A 22,249-nucleotide genomic window follows, 5' to 3' on the forward strand; every position below is an offset into this window, starting at 1 on the left:
TTCAGTGGTTGGGGGAGGGGGAAGGGTTGGGAAAGAATTTCGAACTGAATGTAAAATGAATTTAGAAGAATGAATAAGATCAGCATTAAAAAAAAATAGTTCATGTAGCTTTCCAAAATCCCTGGGAGATATCCAGATATCCTAGCACTTTTCATTGCAACAAACACCAGGGAACTCAAGGTTCTAGAGGTAATGACTAACCCAGATTTTTGCCTAGTTTGTTATATATTGATAATTCAACTACTTCAGCTTTGCACACAAAGAATCTAAGTTTTCCTTTGGCAACCAGCATTACTCTAGTGGTCCAGATAGTGAGGAAAGAGATAGTCCAGGGTAAACTCAGCCTAACCCCAGTGCTCTGAAAGAGCCAGGGGAGGTTGAGTTTGTTCTGAGTGGTCTGGAATTGTGTTCTCTTTCCAGCAGATCTAGATCTTTAGAATGACTCCAGGATTAACCTGGCATTTCAAACCACAGTAATTCAACACCAGATAAGAATCTCTAGGTCTACTTTGACCTGACCTAAATCCAGAGCTTAGGCTCAGTAACTGGTTGTATGCCAGATAGTACAATGTGGTGGCTTCCAGTCTGGCAGTTTGCGTGTCAGGATTTGCCAGGGTGCAATTAGCTGAACAGTGTGGTGTGCTGTGTCAGTCCAAAATGTCAGTTTAACCAGGCAGAGCTATGCTACTGAGTAATTTCGAAATGATGGGTAATGTCTATATAGTTGTTAAAGTGGTCATTAATGCGCCATAGTATTTTCTTAGAATAATTGTGGCTGTGCCTAAATGTGCTGGGTTTTTGAGTCTGTTTTGCACATATCAACCAATGTGTAACCATTTTTTTAATGATTTGCCTTGTTTTTGCAGAATTTCTCCCTCAGATGATGACTCTACAGTAAGCAAAGAGTCCAGTGAGAGAGAAGCTGGGGAAAAGCCATCAGTAGTTGTCAATGAGGGCAAAGCACGAAGAGCACCCCCAAGTGGTCTGTTTCTATTTTGGTCTTAGAATCAATAATAATTGATAATAATGATGATAGTTAACATTTATATTCCTCTTGGGGTGGTTTGCAAAGTGCTTTACAAATGTCATTTCATTTGATCCTTGATAGCAGGATTAGAGAATTATTAGGAATAATATCAGAATTCCAACAAGACAGTATTTCAAAGGATTTCAAGTTCTGGAACTTCAAAAAAATTATTTGACCTGTGAAATAAAATTTCCATTATTTGCTTAATTTCTCCACACTGAATTACCATCATCACAATAAATATTTATTAAGTGTTTCCTATGTAAAGTGCAGTCCTAGGCATTGGGAATATTTAAAAAGTCAGTTGTTTTTGGAGATTAACCCACCATCTTTCATTCCATCCTAAAATTGAAATGCCTGATGTAATAGAATCATAGAGATGAAACAGCCATATTCCAGAACTAAAGTAGGACTCCGTTTGAAACTACATTCAGAGATACACTTTGTCCTTTCTCTTAAAGATCTCCAGGGTTCACTGATTTGCCTAAGGTATCTGTGCTGAAGTTTAACAACAAACATGGCAGGAAAGTTTAAAAACAAACACTGTTTTCTTTGATTTAATCATTTAAAAAGACAAAGGAACATTTTTCCTCTGGTAGCTAAAACATTAGTGAAAGAAAAAAAATTTTAAGTTTGATTTTTATGTGCTCAATAGCACATAATTATATATTACACATAAAAATCCGACTTCTTAACAAAACCCCCACAAATAGTCTTCACTTATCTTTCAAGCATTACACCTTCGACCTTGTTCTTGTATGCACTTTCGGCTGGCTCCTCTTTCTTTTGGCTACTTTATTGTGCTCAATTAGCTGCTTTTTCACTTAGATACTTGAGAACTTCTTCACTTAGATACTTGAGAACCTTTAGTTATCCATGAAGAGATGTTAATTTTCTTTTTGGTGCTCCTGATTAACTCTGGAATATTTCTTTCAATATATCGAATTCTTTTTCTAGGGGGAAAATGGTCTTCTGTTGCCTTTTCCTCCTGCATGAAAAGTAAGAAAGAAAATAAAAGAAAAGTAAGAAAAATTAAAGCTAAGTCATGTATGTATGCTCATCTGCAACCTCCCAACTGTCTTTTCTTTTCATTTAAGAGACTGTTTCTTGAATGGTCAAGTTTGTTATTCTATCTTAATTCTCTCTAGGTGATCCTCAAAGTTAATAGCTAGTGTAGAAGTTACTTTGTATCAAATTCTTCCAGATTACCCAGTAAATAACCCAGAAACTCAGAATTTGTCAGGACTCTCAAATGGGATAATTTTTTTCTTCTGAACACTTGTGGTTTAAGAAAAAAAAAACAAATAAAAAACCCAACCAAAAAAATAGCTTAAAAATGAAAACAAAAATTTATCCATAAATTTTCCTGTTTCTTTCCCTAGGGGTATTTTCATTTTAAGATTTTTCCTAGAGAAGGCAATGCTTAACCTAGAAGGATTAATCTCTAATTGTGAACTTTATTTCCTAGTAGAAGAGACAAGATGATAGAGAATAGTGGTTCAATAAATGTGAGGTAATCAACAGAGAAGCTTGGAGTCAGGAAGATGTGTATTTGAGCCCCCTCTGATACATAATGACTGTGGGATCTTAAGCAAGTTAGTTATTTTCGTAGTGCTCCAGGCCATTTTTTAGGACTTTAAGTTGAAGAGAAAATGCCAAGCTTCATTGGTAGGGAAAGTTCCTCACCAAAACCTCCCCACACTAATGAAATCCTAAGTTGAGTCTTTAAAAAAATGTACAATATATAACCAATATCAAGTTGCTTTCCTTCTCAAGAGTGGGGGAGAGAAAGGAGAGGAGAGAATTATGGAACTCAAAATTTTCAAAAATGATTTTAAAAAATTTTTTACATGTAATTGGGAAATATTTAATGAAATAAATTTAAAAAAATTTTTTTTAATGTGAAAGCAACAGGATAGTGTCATGAAAAGAGGATGGGACTTGGGATTCAGAAGACCTGAGTTTGAATCTCAGCCTGACTACTCATTTCCTAGTTGTATGATCTTGGACAGATCACTAGTTTCCTTATTGGTACCTTATATATCAAGCATTGTGGCATCTGGAAGAGGGAGGATAAAAAGGGACAACCTTCTTGAAAGCCCTCAAATTATATGCCAGGTAGTCAACTTTACCTGCACATGGGACTTGAGTGATCCAACAAAAGACTTGATTAGTCTCATCAGGCTCCATCATAGACTTGAGCGGCTCGTATTTGTTTCCTGTTTTGTTAAGATAACTGTCTTTTGCTAGTTGATGCTGTTATTTTTGCTTTTAGGACCACCACTCACCAGTACTGGAAATGAACAGCCTTCATCAGCATCAATCTTTGAACATGTGGATAGGATATCCCGCACTGCAGAAGCTAGCAGACGGGTCCCCAGTAAGATCCAGCTCATTGCCATGCAGCCCATCACAACACCACCAATTCAGCACCCAGTACTAGCTGACCGAGTGGCGGAAACCAACAAAATCAACAAAGAGGTATTTGCATTCTTTTAAAAATACATATGTTATGGAAATATCTCCTTTACCTTCTCATTATAATAACTGGCCAGCATTTATACAAGCACTTTAAAGTTTGCAAAGCTCTTTACAAATATTATCCCATTTTATCCTCACAACCATGGGAGGTAGTTGCTATTATTATCATCATTGTACATATACGGAAACTGAGGCAGATAGCAGTTAAGTGACTTGCTCCGAGTCACATAGCTAGTAAATTTTTGAGGCTGGATTTGAACTCAGGTCTTGCTGGTGCAGAAGGCAGCCAAGTGGCACAGAGGATAGAGTGCCAGGAGGATTCCTGAAGTCAGAAATACTCATTTACTTTAGTTTAAAAAGACTCTTGGGTAAGTCACTTAACCCGGTTTGTCTCAATTTCCTCATATGTAAAATGATCTGGAGAAGGAAATGGCAAACCACTCTAGTATCTGTGCCAAGAAAACTCCAAACGGGGTCATGAAGAGTCAGACACAACTAAAAAATGGCTGGACAATAACAATTTACTGACTCCAGGTTGGGCACTCTATCTGCTGTGCCACCTGTATAGTTTATTTCATGTTATTTCATTTGTCCATGTTCTGTTATTATTTTCATATTCATGTATTACATGGAGTTATGTCATTGCTCAATAATGAAAGAATATTAGGAAGCTAGCGATGCAAAATATACTGTGACTAACCACTCTGAGCTTTAATTATCCCATTATTTTATAGAAGTTCTTTCTCCTTTGCTCCCGCCCCTGGGAAGTGTTGAATGTAGCAGTTGTACTCATAAGCCAAATTTGGTAGCTACCAGGAGGAATTTGCTCTGCCTAAATGTGGCATTGGAGGGTACAAAACCAGTTCTTGAAAACTGTTCATTGTGTATCCTGTGGAGAGTTGGAACCTAGGAACTGATTTATTTTATGAGCTTCTGCCTAGTTTGTATTCTCCTGATCCATGACTAGCAAATCCCCCAGCTTTACTCCTAGTCCCCAGTTCCCCAATCCATGTCATTTAGAACCACCTTCTGGATCTACAGAAATCTTTTTCCCTGCTACCTCTTGGCCAAATTCTCATTTCTATGACTGTCGACTCTTTTTCTCCCCAGTTCCTGTTGAACTGTTCTATTTGTAACAAATCTCCCTTTATCCATGAACTGTTTGAATAAAAGTGAAATCCAGAAGTCAGGAGAGAACTGAAGGCTGATGTTCAGAGTGATACTCCAGGATGGAAAGCCCACAGAGATGACTGGGTGTAAGCAATGTGCTATGGCAGCCAACAAAAGCTAGGGCCATGTTAGGCTACAATGAGAGGCATGAGCCCTCAGGACATGGAGAAGGGGATTCAAGATGTGATTTCACTGGTATAGAGATGAGGAAGCTTCTTATTCCAGTGAAGATTGGCACTTCCTTCCTTCCTTCCTTCCTTCCTTCCTTCCTTCCTTCCTTCCTTCCTTCCTTCCTTCCTTCCTTCCCTCCTTCCCTCCTTCCTTCCCTCCTTCCCTCCTTCCCTCCTTCCTTCCCTCCCACAGTTGCTTTTGGGGCACTGAAAGCTTACCTAGGATCACATACTCAGTACATATGTCTCAAAGGTAGTACTTGAGTCCAGGTCTTTCTGGACCTGAGACCAAGTCCCTATCCACCAGGTTCTGCTGCTTTTCTGATGTTCAGATGTAAGAAACAAACAAACAAAAACACTTTTTACCCTTTAAAGCTATTCTACTTTAATTTTTAGTTGTGCAATTACATAAAATTCATTTTGGGTGAAAAATATGATTTCGCTCACTTAAAATAATTTTTCTAGTTGATGGCATATTTTCCTTCGGTATTAAGTTTCATTTCTTGGAGAGCCGATAAATCCATACTTCAAAAAAAATTTCCTACTCATTTTTTTTATGGTTTGGGTATTTTCCCTTCATTTGACTGTTATTGAAAATGTTATATTCTTAAATATAATGGTACAGCTCTTGTGAAAAGGATACTTAACACTGAACTTCTGACTATTTTGTCCCTATTAGATCTTTGTTTTACCAGTGAATAGTTATAGCGAGATCAAATAGTAAACAAAATATGAGTAGCATTTTTTAGGTACAAGGGGAAAATAGGAATCATCGTATTTCAGAATTTAGAATTTTCAAAGTCCAGCCTCTTCATTTTGTTGGTTAAGAAACTGAGGCCCATAGAGATCTGATAATGTAAATAGGAGAAGATATGGACAGAGGTGGGATTAGGACTCATGCGTCTTGGTTCCCAATTCATCACTCATTCTGTTCTACTACAGATTTTGCAGAGGTGGCAGAAGATATATCAAATTGTTGGCAATTGTATTCCTCCTGAATACAGTTTGCAAAAGCTCATTAGGGACATTAATTTTTTCATATTTCCTCTCCCCTTGCTTTTTAAAAAAAGATTCAGACAGCCCTTCGGCACAAATCAGAGATAGAACACCACCGAAACAAGATTCGTCTCCGGGCCAAGCGCAGAGGGCATTATGATTTCCCTGTGGTTGATGAACTGTCAGCCGGTGACACCAAAGAACGTCATCGGGTATATCGCAGGGCCCAGATGCAGATTGACAAGATCTTGGACCCTGCTGCCAGTGTGCCTACTGTGTTCATAGAGCCAAGAAAGAGGTATGATTGGGGAAGATTTGGGGGTTAACTCATGAAAGCCAATAGTGAGTATTGAGACAAGATCCTTCTGGGTCCCTAACAATATTTCACAAAGCCAGAATCAGAGCTAGAATCCAGTCTTCTGAAATGTCTGTTCTTGTCATTGCTAGTACTCTGTCCATCTTAAATATTTCTGTAAATATAGTACTTTTTTCCACCTTTTAGTTTGCTTTAAAAGTCCGGAATTGGATCATAATACTGTTATCTTAGATGATGCCTTATTTAGAAATTTTACTTTTAGATATTTTTATATCAGCAAACTCTTTTTGTGATTCTAACAGAAATGTATATGTCTCAAATTTAAATAAAATTATATAGGAATTGAGCCTTTAAACAGGAATCTACTCTGCTGGAAAAATCCTCATGGATTCTCAGCTATAGCTACTATTAACTTAAAAATTATTTGACCATTATAATTTATTTTTCAACACTGGAATGGTTAAATATAAAGCATAATGAAAATAGCAATAAAAGAATATTACTTTTTTTTATTTTTTATTTTTAAGGGGGCAGCTAAGTGGTGCAGTGGATAGAATGCCTTGCCTAGAGTCAGGAAGACTCATCTTCCTCAGTTCAAATCTGTCCTCAGACACTTCTTAGCTGTGTGACCCTGGGCAAATCACTTCACCCTGATTGCATTACTTTCCTCATCTGTAAAATGAGCTGGAGAATGAAGTTTTCCTTGCCGAGAAAACCCCAAATGGGGTCATGAAGAGTTGAACATGACTGAAAAATGACTGAGCAGCAACGGCTTTATAAAACAAACAACTATTCAAAATAGTAGACCTCCCCTTCCTCATCTTGCCAAAGTCAGCTCTCACTCTTCCCTACTTCCTTGCCTAGGTCACCAACAAAAACCTTCAAGTCCTCTTTGAATCATCTCTTTCCTCATGTCCATGCTGGTCTTCCTTTGAAATGTTCCTCAGATTAATGTCTTCCATCATTAAGTCCTGTGATCTTTCTTTCCCTTCCTATTTTCACCGTCTTCATTCAAACTCTCATCATCACCTCATCTATCCAAGCCTAACTCCATTTTTTTCCTCTGACAGTTCCCGTGCAAAACGTTCTCCAAAGCAGCGTCGGAAGCACCAAATCAATGGCAGCCCAACCGATGCAGAGAAGGATAGACTGATCACAACGGACAGCGATGGCACCTACAAAAGGCCACCAGGAGTCAACAATTCTGCCTATATTGTATGTTCAATGTGTAATTTTGTCTTAAAGATGTATTGTTTGGAGATGTCTTCTTGGGGCACTAGGGAAAATGCACGGAAGTTCAACAGAGGGAAAAGAGAATTAATGATACTGCAATACCTGTCGTAAGCAGAGAAGGACCCCTTTTTTGGTGGGGTAATCTCTGTTTATGCACAGCTGCAAGCCAGTGGATTTTATCTTTGGAAATACTATGCTCTATTTTTGACTTTCTTGTTTTTCTTGCCCTTCATATATTTTCTCCATGTTCTCCAGAGTTGGTAATTTTTAGTTATTATTATTATTGTTTTTATGGAGAAATAGGAATTCCTGGACATCATCCAATAAGAAATGGTAGAATTTGAATTCCTTTTTTAAAAACCCTGAGTTTAAAACTTATCTCTGTACTGGCCCTGGGGCCCCGGGGCAAATTACTTATCCTCTTAGTGCTTAAAAGCCAGCCTCCCTAGGACTGTAAATTTCAGAGAACTTGCTGAGCTGCTTTGGAATTTCCCTGAAATGACAAATCTAAGTCCTTTTCCCTGTTCCCTTCTCCCTTTTTTTTTTTCAAAACTGAGAATCACTCAGAGTCATAAACAAAAAGTCATTCAGAGGGCAGCTAGGTGACTCAGTGGATAGAGCACTGGCCCTGGAGGCAGGAGGACCAGAGTTCAAATTCGGCCTCAGACATTTACTAGCTGTGTGATCCTTGGCAAGTCACTTAACCCTGATTGTCTCAAAAAAAAAAAAAAAGCACTCAGACCCTTAGGAGCCATTAGGTATAAAAGGAGTAGGTAGATTATACTCTTTACTTAAAAGTGTTAAGAGCCTTATTGATACTGGCCTTAAATTTAATTGAATCATGGCCACTTAAGAATGCCAGCCTTCCCTCCCACCTTCCTCCCTCAAGGCTTGCTAAATTTAATCCATTATTCATTTTCTTCTATCTCAACATATGTTTGACACACCTACTGACGATGCTGTAAGCTTGAGGCCTGAGTCCAATTCCAACAGTTGGAGGGCTTACAAATTAGATTGTTTTTTTTTCTCTAGATAGAATTAACTACAGAAGATTCTAAACTATATCCTCTGAAGATGGGGAAAAAAACCTCATCCCTAGCAACTGTTTTCATAATATCTTTTAATTTTTGAAAGATTTTTTGGCTTTTGATTTCCAATGAAGTAGTCTGATGGAAAGATGGAATACAGCCCCTTCTTTGACATGCCTCCTAGTATAGACAATGTAAGATCTGTTTTTTGAACCCATCCAGTTCTGGTCTAGAAGATCCATAATCAAAATTGCATTTTTCCCACATAATTATGGGATTATTTAAATCTCAACCAATTTGGTTTCAAGGTTTAAGCTATTAAGGTGTCCTTCATTAACATTCCTCTTCTCACTTCCCCAGAAATGAAGATACATTGATTACTCATACTGTTCAGAAGAAGCCCCCACGTTAAAACACTCCTGACAGGACTCTTATGGGACCTTCCCTCTGTGACAAAGTTTTTCTTAGAACTCATCCTAAATTTCTCTCCTGGGTGGTTTCTAATGTTTGTATAAACTAGAGCATAATCTTTCCCTCCCTTTCCCCCTTCTTTTTCTCCCTCAAAAGATCACCTGTACCCTAGAGGTAAGGTTCCTTTCTATTTTCAGTGAGGAGAAATAGAAAAGACTCTAGAAGCAGAGTCTCTTTGCTCTATTATGATTCACAAGTATCCGAAGGAAGGAATCCTTTCATTTTACCCCCAAATTCTTCCCTTTTGCTATGAGGAAGCTGCATTTCGTTCTCTTCAGGGACAGCCCAAACATCATCGAGTCAGTTGTGGTGACAGCATTTAGAGATGTTTCCTTGTATGAATCTAGAAGGAAACTTCATTTCACCACACTTTCAAAAAGCACTATTACTAGCTTTCCACCAAGAACTCAGTTTTGTCTTGTCGTTGAACAATGTCTCTTCTGATCTTAACCTTACTCCCTTTCTCTGATGATCTGCCTACCAAGTCATCTGCTGTCTACTTGTTCCATCTTATTCTAACAGCTATTACACAGTCCCTTTCTCCTCCCTCCCCCTCCAGTGGGTATTCTTCAGCTAGTCACAAGATTTCCTGTATTGTATCATCTGTCTGTCCAATGACCCAAAGCCTCTATGACTTTTGCAAGGATTTATGAAGGACTCATACATGGTTTACTTTTGATTGATTGGTTGGTCTTGGCCTTCTCTGATTAATTGGGCTGGGAATGGATAACCCATCCTTACATTAATTTGCTTTTTTTGTTTGATCTTCAAATGGGACTTAGAACTGGAGAAGATCCCGTTGGATATCTAATAGTCACTTCATTAGCTGGATGTACTTGCCATAACAGATTTTATACTAAGGAAACCTTAGCAGGATCCCCCTTCTTCCCCCTCTCCAGCAGCTTTCTAAAAATTCTAAGATCACCACTTTCCATTATAATAGCTACCAACGATGATAAATATCTTTGAGAAATAATCTTCCTGGTAAGTAAAGGGGTAAAATTGTGGAATTAACCACTATAATTTCCATGCCTTTCTAAACTATAATTAAAATAAATGCACTGCCCTTAAGTATATGAAGATAACACTACCGTATCATCAATAGGCCTCTTGCTTTAAATTGTTAAACTAATAATAGGGATCGTGTGCCCCGGGCCATCCATGTTGTAACATGCATATGTAGGACTGATAGCAAAGGTGAAGATCTCTGTGTGTAGAGAGAATTTTACTTTGTGCAACCTAACACATCTATATTGAAAATGATTTAAATTTTTAAAAATTTTCCTCATAACCATCATGAACTGAATCTCAGAATGCCAGTTTTGATGAACCCTCCTAGGGTAACAGAATGCCCTCTTCTTCTGTACCCTGCTCTCTCTCCCCTACTTAGAATGATGTTACCAAGCTGTTTTGCATAACATACTACCATTTTACATGCTTACACACAGTGACATTGAATTTTGGTTCATTAGACTAAAATGTAAATAATTCACCTATTCTATTCTATTTATCCTATTCTAGGATGGCTCCTAGAAGGAAGCTTCTTTACCCTTTACCTTTTCCTGTAATCAGCATGTTGAACAGTCAGAGTAGGGTAACACATCATTTAGCATCGGTGAAGAATGAAGTATTCCATATGACTGAATTTTCTAAGAAACTAAACCTTGTTTCATTAAGCACCAAAACTTAAAAAAAAAAAAATTTAAGCAATTTAAAAATTCAAATCTCTCTGTTTTTTTAGACAAATATCCTGAACATAATTTAACCCCTAGTGCCTAAAAGTTATTATTTTGGACATGAGTTTTATACTGTGCTCTATACAATGATACTCTCAGGATTTTTATTGAGATATAGGGAGTTTGCTCCTACTCTAAAAGGGCTGCTATTTTAAAAATCTTAGTATGCTTATTTTTAATAGCACCTTAGATCCTTTCTAATTAGCAGCTTCTGATCTGCAACAAGATAATTAAGCTTATTAAAATTATACCTAAAATAGGAGTAAATATGTTCTGAGTGAGGACTTAAGGGATCCTAGTTTTCTCAGCTGTAAAACTAGTATAGTAATAGCCCACACTTCCAAGGGTTGTGAGGATCAAATGAGATAATTAAAAAAAATTTTTTGGGAAATAATATTTGTAAATCACTTAGTACAGTGCCAGGCACATAGTTGGTGCTATATAAATGCTTTTATATGACTATGACCATTTTTATTATTATTACTCTGATTCAAGTTTTAATGCATGGACCTTGTGAAATCATTTTGACTAATCAGAGGCTTATTTTTCTTTTTTTTTATAACCTGCCTTGGCTATATTTCAGATAGCTAAGTTTCCCAGGCAAGTGAACTCCCAGATTATTGAAGTAGTAGTATATTTTTTTTCAGTCTTTCTTCTAATTCTTCTCCCAGGATATTCTGCCATTTTTAGTTCTTATAATCATGGTAAAAGTTCTTTCCAGTGTTTGTTAAAAAAACAAGTCTCAATTGACAATTAGATTTGGACCGAACATTTTTAGAGTCCATATGGTAAAAACTCATGTCTGATTGTATCTTTCCTTTTTTTTCTCTTTCTGTGTAGTCAGATCCTGACTTACCTGCAGAGCCTCAGTCACCTTCCTCTGCTGATGTAGGGAAATATCCAGGCTTACCTTTCCCTGCCTCCCAGTATATCCCACCCAAGCCATCTATTGAAGAAGCAAGACAGACAATGCACTCCCTCTTGGATGATGCCTTTGCCCTGGTAGCTCCCAGTAGCCAAGCAATTCAGCCTTCTTCTGTTACTGCACCTGGGGTCACCTCAGGCCTACAAGTCAACAGTACTGCTGGCCAAGAAGAGCGGCGAACCACCCAGTGGGGTTCCTTCTATGGCCCATCTCAAACAGCCAGCAATCCGTGTGGCGTGAGTGGCAATCTTTTGGAATTCTCTTTTGGGCAAGATGGTTGGGTTGAGGTGATGATCAGTGCTTTTCTTTTAACGTTCAGAATCTGTAGATCAGATCTCTGGTGGCATTTGGCAATAACCAAAGGCTGGAAAGTGTCTCTTTATTCACTCTAATTTTCTTTGTCCATGTGAAAGACTCCCTTAATGCTAGAGGCAGTCCCTCTTTGGTCCTAAGGTTTTTTCAAGTCATTTTTATTACTGTTTTAATAAGGACATCATCTTGGGTTCTCCCAACAATGCTGAAGTGAAGATAGGCTAGGTGTCCAGTGATATTCTCCTTTGTACACAGGAAAAGAATGCAATCTGAAGAGTTTGCTCAGAATTATACATGTCTCTTGTTTAGGCCACTACCAACTAGATGCGGACCCTTAGTGGCCCCAGAAGCCTAGGCAGTCTAGAGCCAACAAAATTCAACTACCTGTGAGTCAACTTGTGGCAATAATGTCCAGGGTTTAGGGTAAATGAACATCTTTGCTCACATTCTTTAACACCAATCCAAGGGACTGAACAGAAGAATCTTTGCCTTAGCTTCAGATGCTCCTGTTGACTTCCTGGGGTTTTACTCTTTGTTTGGGTTTTTTTGCTCTCAGACGGTTAAAATGTACAAGAATAGATATCGACTAGCAAATTTAGAATCTGCCCAATCAATAGTGTTGTGTAAAGTAGTTCTGTGTTCTTCCCAATTGTACCATCTAAATGTAAGAATTGGCAGCTTGGTCTAGGAGGAGGAGCATTGTATACCCTGGATCCAGCCCTAGAATTGTGTCTTAGCTTTTTAGTGTGTGATACTTTGGTATTTTACCACTAATCATTATAATTTTAAAAAATATATTCAGCGAGTTTGTGGAGTTATACATTTAGAGCAGGAAAAGACATTGCCATCTAGTCAAACCTTTCATCTTCCACATGAGAAAACTGAAAGCCATAGGAGTTAAATGACTTGCCTGTAGTCACACAGACAACAAGTAGCCGAACCATGATTCAAAACCAGTGCCCTTTCCACCACAACCTGCTGTTCACTTTCAACTCAGGAAGAGACGTAGTGAGGAAGTGATGCTCGCATTGTTTTCTACTAATTTGAGATGAAATTTAGTTAAGAGATGTGACTCGGGAGCAGCTCCGTGGTAGTAATTCTAATTTGTACCCTGATTTAATCATTGTATTCGGTTCTTCTAATGTTGATACATATTCTGAGAAAGTTGCGTGAAACTAAACAATCTAGCTGTGATGTTTGGGCACAAAAATAGACTTGTTTGTGGGGCTCAAAACAATGACTTTTTTCTCCTAGACACTAGTCCTGCAGTTGAGTAGATGCCACGTGGTTGACAAAATACTTGATGAAGTCAATATTATTTTTTGCATAAACCAATAAAAAATATAAGGAGTATAAATATTGAATTATTACATAATGATGACCCATGTTTCAGAGCTCAAAAGAAAGAATGTTGTAGCACAAGATTAAAAGATACAGAACACTGAATTTTAACTGGTAGTGCTCTATCCTAAGATTTACAATAATTAATTGGCATTCAGCTTGATCTTCCCTTCACTTTGCTCTGCACAAAGGAAAATCTTCAGTTTGCTTTCAGTTCTAGCATTTGAAGCTTATTCACAGTTTACTGGTACATATCCGCTTCTATCCATGGTGTACAGCAGATGCCAAACTTGCAGCCAGGTGTGATTTTCTAAGTCAATACACCTCCTGCAGGGGACCATTTCTATTTGAGTTTGACACACAATGGTGTAAGGAGCAAGGATTCTGGACTTGGAGTCTGAATGGTTTCCAATTCCTTCCTCTGATATATACCAGCTGTGTTACCTTGGACAAGTCATTTACCTTGCTTAACTTGAAGTATCTTCACTGGTAAAATGAGGATAATAATATCTATAGCATTTACTCTCCTAGAGTTATGAGAAATTAATGTATCTAAAGTTTTTTGCAACCTTAAAGCACTTTATAAATTTCAGTTTTTATTATCTTCAGCTTTTGCTTCATCAAGCCCCAAATTTCACCCTAATAGAAAGAGATTTGTAACCACTCAAAAGAGTTTGTTCTGACCATTGCATGGGAAAGACCAAGTGAAAAGAGGACACCTGTTGCTGAGATTATAATCTGCAGCTGGAAGGACAATCAAGAGCGTTTGTCTTTCAGTATGTATATCTGGGCCGGACAATACGTACCCACAATTAGTTCGGAGTAGAGTTAAAATGAGAACAAGCTAGATTCCTTCGGAAAATTGAAAAACTCCTTTTTAAATACCCACAACATCTCTCAGAAACAAAGGCCCATATTTTTAATGCCTGTGTTCTATTGTATTATTGTATGACTGCAACACATGAAATACTACAGTCTCAAAAAAAATAATATGCATATCAAATAGAGGACAGTAGGAAATACATGGTAGGTATAAGCAGGCTTCCTCCTACAACCTGTTGACCTGAAAACTTGGTTAAAGAAAAGGCAACAGGCTAAATGTATACATTTTATGATTTAATTAATTAATCAATTCCCCATAAAGAAAACAGTTACATAGCGCTGTAGAGTCAGAGGTGACTCTGACTACCTAGTACAGAAATCATCTGTCTTAAGTACATTTTGCCGTGAGAAAGAAACTCTCCTAATTAAGCAAATCATAAATTCAGTAAGACAGGACAATAAACAAAGCAATGTCAGTTAGGCCTTGGGATTCCAGGCTGGGTAAGCATATGTCTCGGAAATCCCACCACTAGTAAGTGGCAGGCTTCCTGCCCCAAACAGATAACTGACGCAGGAAAGGGCAAACAATGTTCAATAGAAACCCAGGATGCCTATATTTTCTTTACCATTAATATACCATAACATAGTATGTGTCTATAGATAATAAGATACAAAGGAAAGTCCCATTATTCAAGATAATGTCTTAGGTTAAAGGTCTCCCAGGGAATGCAGAGTCAGCCTTGGCTGACTTTTGCTGACATAGGAAGAGGCATTCTCTGAGTTTGCTTCAGAGAGAACAAAGAGATTATTCCAAAATTTTATATTAAATATTATCATTCCCTCCTTTTGGTCAAAGGCAAGCTAAAGGCTTCGCCTGTAGACCAACAAAGATATGAAAAAAAAAACTCTAAATAACCAGTAGTGTGAGAGTTTACTCTTCATGCAAGTCTGGTCCAGGCTCTTGGGAAAGTTGTCTATGTCTGATGGCATCTTCTTCAGGCCTCTTCAAAACTGGAGGGCATGATCCACTCAGGAGTAGGAGCAATGGAAGTGACAGATGGATCCAAGAGTCTATACAGAAAACTTGACAGGGTCTCCCAGAAAACATGGTTTGATAATTGAAATGAAACAATACAACATAGTTAACATGGCTAAAGACACTTAGCAATAGTTCAGTTTCCCAGCCATGCAGGGCTAGGTTCAAACAACACAGTGAAGTTTTTTTACAGTTCACAAATTATATTTTTACATTAAGTCAGGTACAGATTAAAACTTAGATGGCTCACAATAGACTAGTTTTGAAAGGGAGATTTATATGTCACTAATATAAACAAGAAAATTAAACATGAACCATACAAATCAATGCAATTATTATTTCAATGTTAATTAACATTAAGTTCCTTGTATCCCAGTAATCCATTCTTAATTTTATATTAAACATTATCAAACCAATGAGAAACTTTAAAGAGCAGAAATTCTACTAAAATATATCTAATTGATGTCATCATAGAAATAAATTTTGTAAGAAGAGAACCTGGATTGGCTATGTAGCAGGGATGAGTGGTGGCAGGAAGGCTGCTGAAGTGCTCCATTGGTGTCCTCGAGCATTGGGAGAAAAGAAAGAACTGAGGAGAAGAAATAGACAAGATTCACCAAATGGAAATAAACGAGTTGAATTGTGAGGTGGATCACTGGAGGGAACATTCAAATCCATGAGATGATGGGATAAATTTTGAGGACTTGAGAGTAATTTAGCATGAGAACATATATGGAAGAGTAGATATGGAAGTGGTCGTGGAATAAGGAAGACCTGGAAATCCTTAAGACTAAGTGACAGAGGAGTTACATTGGTGAAGGGAGTTTCTCATCTAGAGTTACCTTCACAAATTAATCCATTGGTTGAGGATCTTCCCCTCACTGAAAAAGACCTTATCATACAATGAAGTTTCTTTAGTCTACAGATTTTGACAATTTGCTTTCAACAACATTCACTTTCCAGCAATCAATTAAAAAAAACTCTAATATCACAACAAAGAGCTTTTTTTCAAAACCAGTAATGCCTTTTCCCTCTCAAACCTTTTTAACACACTTGAACATACCAGAGTGGTTTTAAAACAAAATTATATATAGGTGTGTTCACCATATTCCATTCAGGTTATTCTTTTGTTGAGTACAGGGAAATCAGTCCTATGGTTATAGAACATGGTAGAAAAAACATTCTGGCTGTCTCTTAAGAAATTAGTTTAAACATCAAATAAACGCACTTTATCTTGTTAGTTTGATCAGCAGAAAAATAGAAGCATTGGGCGTATCTGGTTGCACCTAAAAGAATAGTCTTAAAAGTTTCTGTTTGCTACGAGGAGGAAAACTCAGCCTTTGTTCTCTGTGAATACAATAAAGTCAGGGAAATTGAGATTTTAAGGTGTTTTCTGTTCCCACCTGAACCTTGGTTATTGTTTGTGTACTTTCACACATCATTGTGTGTGCTTTCACACATCGTTGCTATGAGCCTGAGCTGTCAGTTGTGCAAATACTGAGTCATTCCACTTGATGGATCATCTTTCCGTTTTTGTGAGTAAAATGAATTTGTCCTCTAGAAAGATTTTGTGTTAATGTCAGGCAAGGAATTTGTGAGAATCCTTAGAGTGCTTCATGAGCAAATCCAGTCATTTTCACCCAAGTCCATCTCATTTAGGTGCTGTTAAGATTTTGTTTTCCCATCCTCCACTCACATCTGCCCCTTTTATTATGACAAAAGAATATTAGGCAATAATAGTAACAACATTTAAATAGTGCTTTAAGTTTGCAAAGTGCTATACCAGTATTTTCACAACCTTAGGAGACAGGAGTTCTTTTCCCATTTTACAGATGAGGAAACTGAGGCAGATAGAAGTTAAATGCTTTGTGCAGGGTCACATAGCTATTAAGTATCTGAGGCTTGATTTGAATTCAGGTCTTCTTGATTCCAGGTCCAGTGTTCTGTTCTAGGTGTATCGAGATGGGATATTTTTTTAATGTGTAATTGAGATCACTGGATTAATAACTAACATTTTTATAAGGCTTCTAGGTCTGCAAAGTTGTATGCACGTTACCATGTTGGATTTTTATGGCAGCCTCATGTGGTAGGTCTTTTTATCATTATTTTTCCCATTTAACAGAAGAGAATTTTGAAACTGAAAGGAGTTAAATGACTTATACTAAGTCACACAGCTAGCAAATCTCTGAGGTAGAATTTGATTCTAAATCTTATATTCTGTCCCTCTTGTCATGCTCAGGTGGGTCCTTTAAATCTCCAGAAATGAGGCTAAATTTTTGTTGTTTAGTTGTGTCCAACTCTTTGTGACCCCATTTGGAGTTTTCTTGACAAAAATGTTAGAGAGATTTGTCATCTTCTTCTCTAGTTCTTCTCTAGTTTCTTCTCTAGTTCTTTTTACAAATGAGGAAAGAGAGCAAATAGAGTTAAGTGACTTGCCCAGGATCACGTACATTCTTTACATCTTATCATCTTACTCACTAAGAGTACAATTGTGCTAGTCTTTCATTAGCTTCTTATATCCTTAGAAGGGATTTACATAAGCAGTACTTAGAAGGAAATAGTCATTTCTCCACTAACACCCTTAAGAAAAGGTATTGGCCACTGTTGTGTTACAACAGTGAAATAAAGAGTAATTTAAAAAAATTATTTCACTTAGTTTTACCCTTTATCAGAAACACCCAGAATCACCATGTTTAAATTTCAGGGTTTTTAAAAAAATTGTTTCATAGATGAATTTATTTGAAAGCACATCTTTTCCTGGCAAAATACATATATACATGTATTAATATAGTTATTTATAGGATTAGAGAAGATGAATTATAAGATACCTTCCAGCTCCAAAAAAAGTGATGATGTAAAATACTGAATTCATTGAATTGTATCCTGCTAAATACAGTACATGCTTCCCATTGTTGTGGAGGAGGAAATATCTTTCGCTGTCAGTAACTTTGGTTTGGATTCCAGCAAAATAATCCCCTTGTATAATATGATTAAACCATTTTATCTTCTTGTTATTTCTTTTAAAAAATGTCCAGTGTTGTTAAGTTCTGTATTTAGGAGAAAAGCACCTTTAGAAAACAGTTTTGATAATTCTCTCTGATGTACTATGATTCTTCTGGTGTCAATAATTAAACCTAATATTTATCCAAAACATGTTATAAAAGTTGTAGTTTGCTAATAAGTGAAATAATGGATAAATGCTGGAGAGGATGTGGGAGAGTTGGAACACTAATTCATTGTTGGTGGAGCTGCGAGCGCATCCAACCATTCTGGAGAGCAATTTGGAACTATGCCCAAAGGGCTACAAAAATGTGCATAGCCTTTGACCCAGCAATATCGCTACTAGGACTATATTCCCAAGAGATCATAAAAATGGGAAAGGGTCCCACATGTACAAAAATATTTATAGCAGCACTCTATGTAGTTGCCAAAAACTGGAAGTCAAGGGGATGTCCATCAATTGGGGAATGGCTGAACAAGTTATGGTATATTAATGTAATGTAACACTATTGTGCCATAAGAAATGATGAACAAGAAGACTTCAGAGAGGCCTGGAAGGACTTATATGACCTGATGCTGAGTGAAAGGAGCAGAACCAGGAGAACTTTGTGCACAGCAACGACCACAGTGTGTGAGAGTTTTTTCTGGTAGACTTGGAATTTTGTAATAATGCTAAAACTTCTTATAAAAAAAAAAATCCCAAAGGTGGTTCTCAAGGCAAAATGCCTTCCACACTCAGAGAAGGAAATATGGAAGTCACTCACAAAATGTAGCAGATCATGTTTGTGTATGTGTATGTGTTTGTGTATCACGTTCTGATTTGTTATACAATTTCTTTCATTTATTTTAGTCTGACTACATAGCATGACTATAGTGAAAATATACTCAATAGGAAAGTATATGTAGAATCTATACAGAATTGTATGCAGTCATGGGGAGGGAGGGGGGTAGTGGGGGGTAGATGTGGGGGGGATAAAATCTCAATTGTATGGCAGTGATTGTTAAACATAAAAAATAATAAAAAAAAAAAAAAGAAAGAAATAATGATCCTTGCTTTGAAGTTTCAAAGTAAATTCATTTAAGGAAGCCAGGAAGCTGAAGGTGGAAAGGGTTAATTCCTCTTACAAAAAGGCAAGATGTAAGGAAAACCTGTGATTAAGAAAAGATTAGTCATGGGGACTTTTGTACTTTCACCCGTTGATATCCAAATCTCTACAAACTCTCTCTCTCTGTCTCTCTGTCTCTCTGTCTCTGTCTCTCTCTCTCTCTCTCTCTCTCTGTCTGTCTCTCTCTGTCTCTCTGTCTCTCTCAATCTCTCTCTTTCTTTTCTTTCACCTACCCCATGGCTAGAAGTTAGGAACAAGTAACTAGCTAAGAAAGCAACATTTTTATTTGTGTTCTGGTATGGTCTTCTTCGAATAGCTGAGTCATAAGAAAGGCAGAGAAGATAGTGAGCAGTTCCTGATTTGAGTACCTGATCATGGCAGTTCCAAAACTCTTTTTAAGGAAAGAGCAACCAGAAATTTTGTGATGTTACTTACAAAATAACAAAATTGTGTTAGGAAATCTGAGTTAAAGCTAATAATAAAAGGTGAATTACAAAGAAATAGTTGAGCTTGAGGCCATCCCATGTGAGGTCCCTCATCTGTTTTCTGTGCCTCATAATATTCCTCTAACAAGGGGTTAGCTCTACGTATGACTGATGGAGATCTGGACTAAAAAGGAAGAGATGATAAATTGTGGGCAACCACAATTTATCATCTCTTCCTTTTTAGTTTGGTTCTGACAATTGATATTATTGTTTGGTTCTGGCAATCGATATTATTGTTGGTAAAGAGTTCTAAGTGCAGTTATTTAGAGCTGAAACCGAAGATGATTTGCTTACTAGAGACTGTATTACCAAGAGCAATCCCCTAGTTTTCTATGATAGTAATCCTTGATTAGTCATCTCCCTCATGCCTTGGACCTATATGTGTTCCCTCTGAACATGAATCCTGGCTACAAATGTTCCCTAAATATGTGTCTCTTTATATGTGACTTCTCTGTAGGACCTCTGTAGGACTTTCACCACTGATGTTTTTGTGGGATAGTATGTCCCAGATATATGGAGCAGATGTTTTGTTGTTACTTTTCTTACTGTGCCACTTCATTCAGTGTCTTTGCTTTGAGGTAATTGTGTATTCTGGCATCCTGTTGAAAACTATACACATTGGTGAAGACCTGTGAGCTGTGGTTTTAGGAGTGTGAACCCACAAAGTGTCTTGAATCCAGGGGTCGTCATTCCCTGGAGCATACAACCTTCAAGTGTGAGTTGGAGGAGGTTGCTTCTAGGCCATTACACTGCAAGTCCTTTCTAGCTCTAATCTATGGTCCCATAATCCTATGAACTCAGGCTTTACCAAAGCAACATTGAAGAATTATACCTGAGTGCCTCATATCTTGTCATTGACACATTATTCCCTCATTGGGTAGCATATACTCCAGTGTTCCAATGAATCTGTTACTTTCATTGATGAGGTTATTCCCTCCTTTGATGAGAATCCCATCACATCCATGTTGACTCTTCTTTTTTGACTCTGTCCTTCCATGACTTCAAAGAGGGTCCGACCAACATGCTGGGGTTTTCTTGACATTATGAGGATACCAGCAAAGCATACGGGCTAAAGCATCCTTCACTCTTGCCATGGGATGGTTCCATCTTTTTTTTTTCTTTTTTGAAGACATTCTTTTTAATAGTTCTCTTTTTCAAGTCCTCATTTGTCATATGTCACAACTATCTTATTTCTACCATACACTTCCCCATTGCATGTTGGATTATCTTCAGCCAAACTCCCAAGTGCAGCCAGAATCAGATTAAAATATACTTGGGAAATGCTTAACAAAATAAATAAAAATATAATACAACATAAATAATGTTAATTTATGTTTTTCTGAGTCAATACATGGCTACAGTGATTCATTTGTATTTGAACTTGACACCAGACAATAGGCATTCTTCATCCACTTGGTTTTTCTTGTGTTATAAAGTAAGACCCAGTTCTTTTGAGTGCTTATGGATATCACTGAAGAGACTTTATAAGGCTTAGTTTAATGTCAGTCAGTTTAATGTCCTTTTCAAAAAGATGCATCTGGAAGATCTCACCATCTATGTGAAATCTCTTTTCAACTTAGATGCTACATTTAGTAACTGCACATCTTTGTTTTATACCTTACTGATGTATTAATGATATGAGAGTTGTGCTGCCTCTTTTGTTATATCTTTTATATAATTTTGACAGTAGACTTTTTGTTTTAGAGAGCCATTAAGGCAAGGTTTTCATCCATTGGCACAGAGGAATTAATATTAGGAAAGTGAGTTTCTCATCTAGAGTTACCTCCACAAATTAATCCATTGGTTGAGGATCTTCCCTCTCATGAAAAACAATGAAGCTGCTTTAGTCTACAGATTTTGACGTTTTGCTGTCAGCAACATTCACTTTCCAGTCATCATTAAAAAAAAAAATCCAATATTATAGCAAAGAACTTTTTTCCAAGCCAGTAATGCATTTTCCTTCTCAAACATTTTTAACGCACTTGAACATAAGGCAGCAGTTTTAAAACAAAATTATATATAGATTTGCTTACCAGATTTCTTTCAGGTTATCTTTTTGTCAAATATAGGGAAATCAGTCTTGTGGTTATAAAACATGTTAGAAAAAAATTCTGGCTGTCTCTTGAGAAATTATATGAAACATCAGATTGAAGCTTTCTCTTGTTGATTTGGCAGAAAAATAGAAATATTGGATATATCTGGTTGTTCCTAAAAGAATTGTCTTAAAAGTTTGTTTGCTTTTTTATAGAAAAAAATGATAGGTAGACACAGTGGAACCTTGCGTTCTTGGTCTCTTTTAGCCATTTGTATGATCATAAAGATGTGGTCTGCTCTGTAGTATTACTTGTGAAAATCTACCTGTTCCCTCCTGATAACCCTTATATTTATTCTGTATGTACATAAATATGTATTCTTTGTCTTTCCTGTTAGAATATGTGCTCTTTGAGAGAAGAGATTGCTTCATTCTTTATATTCATATCCACAGCACCTAATGCACTGTTTGGTATAGAGTAAGCATTTAATGCATGCCTTCAATGTGTATGTAGACTATTCTTATTAAGATTTCATATATATGGGAAAGTATGTATATGAAT

General features: G+C 37.0%; 1 protein-coding gene across 7 annotated transcripts in view; it reads left to right on the forward strand.

The window, feature by feature from the left end:
* KIAA1549 (KIAA1549 ortholog) overlaps nt 1-22,249 on the forward strand; it is a 161,715-nt gene that overhangs the window by 111,796 nt on the left and 27,670 nt on the right. For all 7 annotated transcript variants that reach the window (XM_072652596.1, XM_072652595.1, XM_072652597.1 and 4 more), the window contains 5 exons: nt 867-982; nt 3,303-3,508; nt 5,919-6,142; nt 7,231-7,375; nt 11,469-11,789. In XM_072652596.1, coding sequence (XP_072508697.1) covers nt 867-982; nt 3,303-3,508; nt 5,919-6,142; nt 7,231-7,375; nt 11,469-11,789 — 1,012 coding nt within the window. The remainder of the gene's footprint in view (nt 1-866; nt 983-3,302; nt 3,509-5,918; nt 6,143-7,230; nt 7,376-11,468; nt 11,790-22,249) is intronic.

This window comes from Notamacropus eugenii, chromosome 3 (assembly GCF_028372415.1).
Source record: "Notamacropus eugenii isolate mMacEug1 chromosome 3, mMacEug1.pri_v2, whole genome shotgun sequence".
Lineage (NCBI taxonomy): Eukaryota > Metazoa > Chordata > Mammalia > Diprotodontia > Macropodidae > Notamacropus > Notamacropus eugenii.